Source organism: Salvelinus namaycush, unplaced genomic scaffold, assembly GCF_016432855.1.
Source record: "Salvelinus namaycush isolate Seneca unplaced genomic scaffold, SaNama_1.0 Scaffold2440, whole genome shotgun sequence".
Lineage (NCBI taxonomy): Eukaryota > Metazoa > Chordata > Actinopteri > Salmoniformes > Salmonidae > Salvelinus > Salvelinus namaycush.
The window spans coordinates 22,807-29,168 of record NW_024059276.1 but is presented as its reverse complement, the minus strand read 5'-3'; the positions used below and the strand labels follow the sequence as shown (position 1 = coordinate 29,168).

The following is a 6,362-nucleotide window of genomic DNA, read 5'->3' as shown; positions in this document are numbered from 1 at the left end:
AGGCCAAGACAACACAGGAGTGGCTTCAGGACAAGTCTCTGAATGTCCTTGAATTGCCTGGCCAGAGCCTGGACTTGAACCGATCGAACATCTCTGGAGAGACCTGAAAATAGCTGTGCAGCGATGCTACCCATCCAACTTGGCAGAGCTTGAGAGGATCTGCAGAGAAAAATGGGAGAAACTCTACAAATACAGGTGTGCCAAGCCTGTAGCGTCATACCCATGAAGACTCGAGGCTGTAATCGGTGCCAAATGTGCTTCAACAACGTACTGAGTAAAGGGTCTTAATACTTATGTAAATGTGATATTTCAGTTTCAAATTTGAAATACATTTTCAAACATTTCTCGAAACCTGTTTTTGTTTTGTTGTTATGGGGAATTGTGTGTAGAATAATGAGACAACAACAAAAAACTACGCTCAGGAAATATTTTTTTGTTTTTTTGGGGTAGGCACAAAACTCCTGCCATACTTCCATTAGTTTTTATCTTTACCAGCACTGGTTACCTTCAGATGAGTCCTGTGACATTAATGGGGGGTTTAGAGCAAAATGAGAATCTCCCTTTTCCACAGTGGGGTCACATTAGTTTGTAGCCCAAAAGGTTTGGACGCTACAAACAGAAGTTGGCACATTGATGGTACCGACATCAGACAAGTCCTGTGACACTTGGGGGTCGTAGAGCAAAAGGGAGAACATCATCATATCGTGTAAGTCTCCCCTTTCCATAGAGTGGTCATTTTCCCCATCAGGAGACTGAAAATATTTGGCATGGGTCCCCAGATCCTCAAAAAGTTCTACAGCTGCACCACAGAGAGCATCCTGACCGCTTGCATCACTTCCTGGTATGGCAACTGCTCTGCATCTGACCATAAGGCGCAACAGAGGGTAGCACATACGGCCCAGTACATCAAGCTTCCTGCTATGCAGGACCTACATACTAGGCGGTGTCAGAGGAAAGGCCAAGAAATTGTCAAAGACTTTAGACACCTAAGTCATAGACTGTCATCTCTGCTCCTGCACGGCAAGCGCTACTGTACTGGACCTCCACGTCTAGGACCAAAAGGCTCCTTAACAGATTCTACCCCCAAGCCATAAGACTGCTGAACAATTAATAAAATGGTAGAGTGGACTATTTACAGCAAACCCCCCCCCCCCCCCCCCCCCCATTTGTTTTTACACTGCTGCTATTCGCTCTTTATTATCTGTGCATAATCACTTTACCCCTACCTACATTTTTTTTATTTCACCTTTATTTAACCAGGTAGGCAAGTTGAGAACAAGTTCTCATTTACAATTGCGACCTGGTAAAAGATAAAGCAAAGCAGTTCGACACATACAACAACACAGAGTTACACATGGAGTAAAACAAACATACAGTCAATAATACAGTAGAAAAATAAGTCTATATACAATGTGAGCAAATGAGGTGAGATAAGGGAGGTGAAGGCAAAAAAAAAGGCCATGGTGGCGAAGTAAATACAATATAGCAAGTGAAACACTGGAATGGTTGATTTGCAGTGGAAGAATGTGCAAAGTAGAGATAGAAATAATGGGGTGCAAAGGAGCAAAATAAATATATAAATACAGTAGGGAAAGAGGTAGTTGTTTGGGCTAAATTATAGATGGGCTATGTACAGGTGCAGTAATCGGTGAGCTGCTCTGACATCTGGTCCTTACAGCTAGTACATGAACAAAGTACCTCGACTAACCTGTACCCCCACACATTGACTCGGTACCGGTACCCCCTGTATATAGCCTCGTTATTTTATTGTGCTACTTTTTATAATTTTTTACTCTAGAATATTTGTTCAACATTTTCTTAACTCTATCTTGAACTGCATTGTTGGTTAAGGTTTTGTAAGTAAGCATTTCACGGTAAGGTTGTACCTGTTGTATTCGGCGCATGCGATAAATCAAGTTTGATTTGATTTAATATTACAAACCGTTTGGACATTACAGACTTTTTCGGGAGAAAACAGATTTGTTTTGTGAGAAGACCAATTTGGTCTGACAAACAACGCTCTAGCTCTGCCACCTTTCACCGCAGATGCAGAAGTCCAACACGGAAGTGCAACATCGGTGGATGCTGTAGATATCTCCAGCTGAAACTGACGGGTTTTGATGGGGATCTTTTCATTATGTTACTTAATAACTTCTTCACCACACATCATTATGATTCACACCTGGACTCCATTACCTTCATCATTTCCTCCCCTTAATATGTCACTCCCAGGTTCACTCATCAGTTGGTACTGTTCTTGTGTATCTACCTTCAGCCTTCTGTTTGTGTCGTGTTCTTGGTTTTGTGTTTTATTAAAACATTTCACCTGCACCTGCTTCCAACCCTAATCTAGCGTACCTGATTAATTAGCTGGTTGATAAACTGAATCAGGTTAGTTACAACTACAGAAGGGTAGTTCTCCAGGAACAGCGTTGGAGAGCCCTGACCTGAACAGTGATTATCATTTTTGTATTAAACTCTTTACTTAGACAGGAGTTACGGTTCTCAAATTGGCATTCAAATAGTTTATATGTTGTATTTCCCTTTTGTACCTGTGTCGAACTGAACTGTATTGTCTGTCTACTTAAAAAACCTGTGAAAAAAATGTAAATGTATTTTGTACACATTTTCAAAATGTCGTTCTTGTCTAAACCCAATGAGAGTTGATTTACAATATTGAGCAGTCTTATCCAACCGTCAGAGGGGATTCACATTAAACTTGTTGCCGATCAGTCTCATGGTAATTCTACTTTATGTTTAGGTATTCTTGTTTTCTTTCTTTGTGTAATTTATTTTGAATATGTTTTTGTACTTTGTGAGGGTTGCTGTTCTTTTAGTTTTTCCTGTTTGTTTTTGTGTGGTAATCACACTGGGGCAGTGGACTGAAGGAGGTGGGGAGATCTGGGTAGCAGTGGACCAGGAACTTTTATCTCCCACTTGACATTGTGGGATGTTTATTTATAAAGTCTGTCCAATGTATTAAACACCCGAATGTCTTACTATGATTGAAGGAGAAATAAGAAAAAGTAATGGAAATAAAACATAGCTTTTAATAGATAATAGTTTAGACCCCTGAATGAGGTGGAGTGGTGGTGGGTAAAAAATGAAAATAAAATTAATTGATTTAGCTTAGTCATATACAGTATATAGACCTTTTAAAGTTGCATCAGGGATCCTCCTAATATCTATCAATGAATAATGAGCTCAAATCCTTACGTAGGCCTATGAGACATCATGCAGTCCTTTCAAGAGGCTTGGAATTCCTGGATGGAATAGAGGCTATGTATTTATTTATTCCTTTATTTATATATAATAAAATTAAAAGAGAAAAACATGCATCTATTATCATATTGTTTGTATTCATTTACATATTCAGTCATCCATGCATTCATCCATTCAGTTTTTCATGCATTCATTTGTTAAAAGGCAATATACAGTTCAAAACAACAGCATAGTGGTCACTCAACCAATATTTTAGTAAATAGCTGAGTGATAGTGTTCGAGAAAAGTTATCAGTCAGAGAGCTACTTAGTCAAGTAATGACCCTCCAAGAGATCAAAATTATAATTTGAAGTACATTTTGAAGCCATACAGTGTTTGTTTAGATGTAGTTTCAAACAATGTCATAAAAAAGTACATTTTGGGTTCTGTTGAAGTAAGACAGGTGAACGAAGCTCATGAGGCATTTAAAAGTGATATATTCTTCAAGAGTCAATAGGTAGCCTGTGTATCATTAATTTAAAAGTCAAAATGGGATGTAGCAATCGCAGAAATGTCCCCTTTAGCTAAGCATATCCAAGACGATGAATAGTAGTATTATTAGGAATTAGGATTTAGGTATTTTTCTAATAAGCCTACGATAACGTTATCACAACACATTGGCACATTGGTTTATTTATAGGAATATCCCTGCTAGTCTCTCGAAAGTAATAAATAGCCAAATGATAATGTTAGCCTCATTATTCAGATACGGACGTCATAAAATGCTGGTTAATTTCTATTTAATCAACAGTTATTATCAAGAGTTTAATTCAAATGTATAGACATGAATGGGGTTAAAGACAGAAGATCCAAACAGAACGAGATCATATTAAATCATCATCTCTCACTCCCTCTCTCTCACAGACACACACACACCCACAGAGAGAGAGAGAGAGAGACAAACAAACAAGCAAATAGCAGTTTTGTGATTAAAAAACAAACATTGTAGTAGGCCTACCCTTAGTCCATAAAAGTTAGTTTAATATTGGTGTTGATGAATGGGGCGGTAGGTAGCCTAGTGGTTAGCGCGTTGGACAAGTAACCAAAAAGTTTCAAGATCGAATCCTCGAGCTGACAAGGTAAAAAATGTGTCGTTCTGCCCACTGAATAAGGTAATTAACCCGCTGTTCCTAGAACGTCATTAAATATAAGAATGTGTTCTTAACTGACTAGCCTAGTTCAATGAAGACATGAAGAGATCATTGTAAAGTTAAGAGATAGTTTTTCTTTTTCCCTGTCTTTCTTAGAAACGTTTGAGTGTTCACAAGGGCAGCTATGAGTAACTTCTTTTCAACCAACTTAGGATAACGTGCCTCCCATGAAGGAACACTCAAGGAACACTCGAAACACGATGAGAGGGAAGTGGAGCACAAGGAAAGAGAAATCCGGTCTTGCGGTTCACTCGGCAAAACTTTCCCAAATTCATTCATTTTAACACTTAATTTAGCGAGACACCCTTTCACTTTCTGTACATCCTTTCAATCCTCGCTATTTAAATTAATCCGCAGATATGGGATCAGAACACAAACCACATTCACACTGGAGAAAATTTGCAATATACTGGCAACAGGTGAGTCAACAATATGCTATCATTTGATAATTGCTTCAGGATACAAATAATGAATTGTTTCCAGGATTATATTCAACTATCAATTATCATCTGCTGCAGATCATCTAACTACAATAAGAATGGCACTTCAGACTATCACTTGGATGAGCGCCTTCCTTTGCCTTGCGCAAGTTTGCTCCATGCCCATGCCTTGCCAGCTACAAGGACAGCTGGTGCGAATAACCCACAACCTACTGAGAGACATGGTACATTTTTTATATTGCTTTTGTCTTGAGAAGTATTATCCAACTATGTTTAACTGAATAGCTCAACGTGAATGCTGTGTTTTCTCTTTCTTTCAGGGGGGACATTTTCCTCTGGAGTGTCTGCAGGAGAATGTCTTCATGGCATTCCCAGCCACCGCATTTGCAACCTCCGGCGCGCCACAGGTAATAGCAAGCTAGCATATCCAAATGTTCTTTACAGCATGACAGAGTATTTGCAACCGTTAGGATTAGAAAGTAGATAACTTTAAACTGCCATTTATGTTATTTGAAATTATTGTTGTTGTCCGTTTCAGTTGAGCAGCAGTGGTGCTAAGGCTATTTATGAGACATTGAAGAACATCGACACATTGTTTGGAGCTGACGACCTTCCTACTAAGTGGGACCAACGGAAGTTGGAGAATTTTCAGAATATTGTATACCGCCAGATTGAAGAGAGCAAATGTGTGAGTTACTATGCCAACACAGATAGCTTAACTGTTTATTTGTGGTATTGTGGTATTTTTATTATTATTCATCGCCTGTCTTTTTCTTTCTGGCAGATGATGGGTAGTGTGGATACAAGTGATTATCTCATCAGGGCAGAAGGACTGAATACGTACTTTGGGAACATTGCAACAGTCCTAAAAGAAAAGGTAGACTATAGGTTAAACACAAATAGACATATTTTTTTGATAATATCTCTACATACAATATTACCCTCCATTGCCCTAACAGATTATTTGTATTTTCACAGAATTTCAGTTACTGCGCCTGGGAAGTGGTTCGAAAAGAGCTCCTGTTCACCCTACAGTTCATTCTGGAACACAACTCTGATAGCCTTCTGTGGTCCAACAGAACATGAATTTGAACTTGCAGAACTTTTTTACAGTTGTGTTTGATTTTAAAAGCCTACTATTCTACAATCATGTAATGTGCAACTTCAAACAGAAATATTATACATGTATTTATTTATTTATCAAGGTTATTTATTCATGTATGCCTATTTATGAATGTAATTGATTTATCTATTTGAAAATATGCTGCTCTTCATCAAATGTTAAGTTAATAAACATTTGTATACTTTTAAATATTGTTAATCTTTTTGCTCATTCTGTAACCTAGTCAATTGGTGTGTGAACATTCAGATTTGTATTAAACATGCTCAGGACATATGGATGTCAGTACATTTAGTGCTTTAGCCTACGAATCCATTAGGGAAAGACCTAAAAACAAGTCAACTGTATTTTCTCAAAATGTAGTTATATTCAAAAGCTTTTTTTAATTAA

At 38.1% G+C, this 6,362-nt stretch overlaps 1 protein-coding gene across 1 annotated transcript; it reads left to right on the top strand.

Moving 5' to 3' along the window:
- The first annotated feature begins 4,950 nt into the window (after positions 1-4,950).
- LOC120038947 (interferon beta-like) lies at positions 4,951-5,938 on the top strand. The gene is made up of 5 exons (XM_038984489.1): positions 4,951-5,076; positions 5,173-5,259; positions 5,391-5,540; positions 5,637-5,729; positions 5,831-5,938. The coding sequence occupies exons 1-5, from the start codon at positions 4,951-4,953 to the stop codon at positions 5,936-5,938; spliced, it is 564 nt and encodes a 187-aa protein (XP_038840417.1).
- The last annotated feature ends 424 nt before the right edge of the window (positions 5,939-6,362 follow it).

Excerpts from the sequence above, each read along its gene's own strand:
- LOC120038947 (XM_038984489.1), top strand. The coding sequence starts at position 4,951 with ATGGCACTTCAGACTATCACTTGGATGAGCGCCTTCCTTTGCCTTGCG. Across the intron at positions 5,260-5,390 it reads CAACCTCCGGCGCGCCACAG|TTGAGCAGCAGTGGTGCTAA; the intron begins GTAATAGCAAGC and ends TGTCCGTTTCAG. Across the intron at positions 5,730-5,830 it reads CAACAGTCCTAAAAGAAAAG|AATTTCAGTTACTGCGCCTG; the intron begins GTAGACTATAGG and ends GTATTTTCACAG.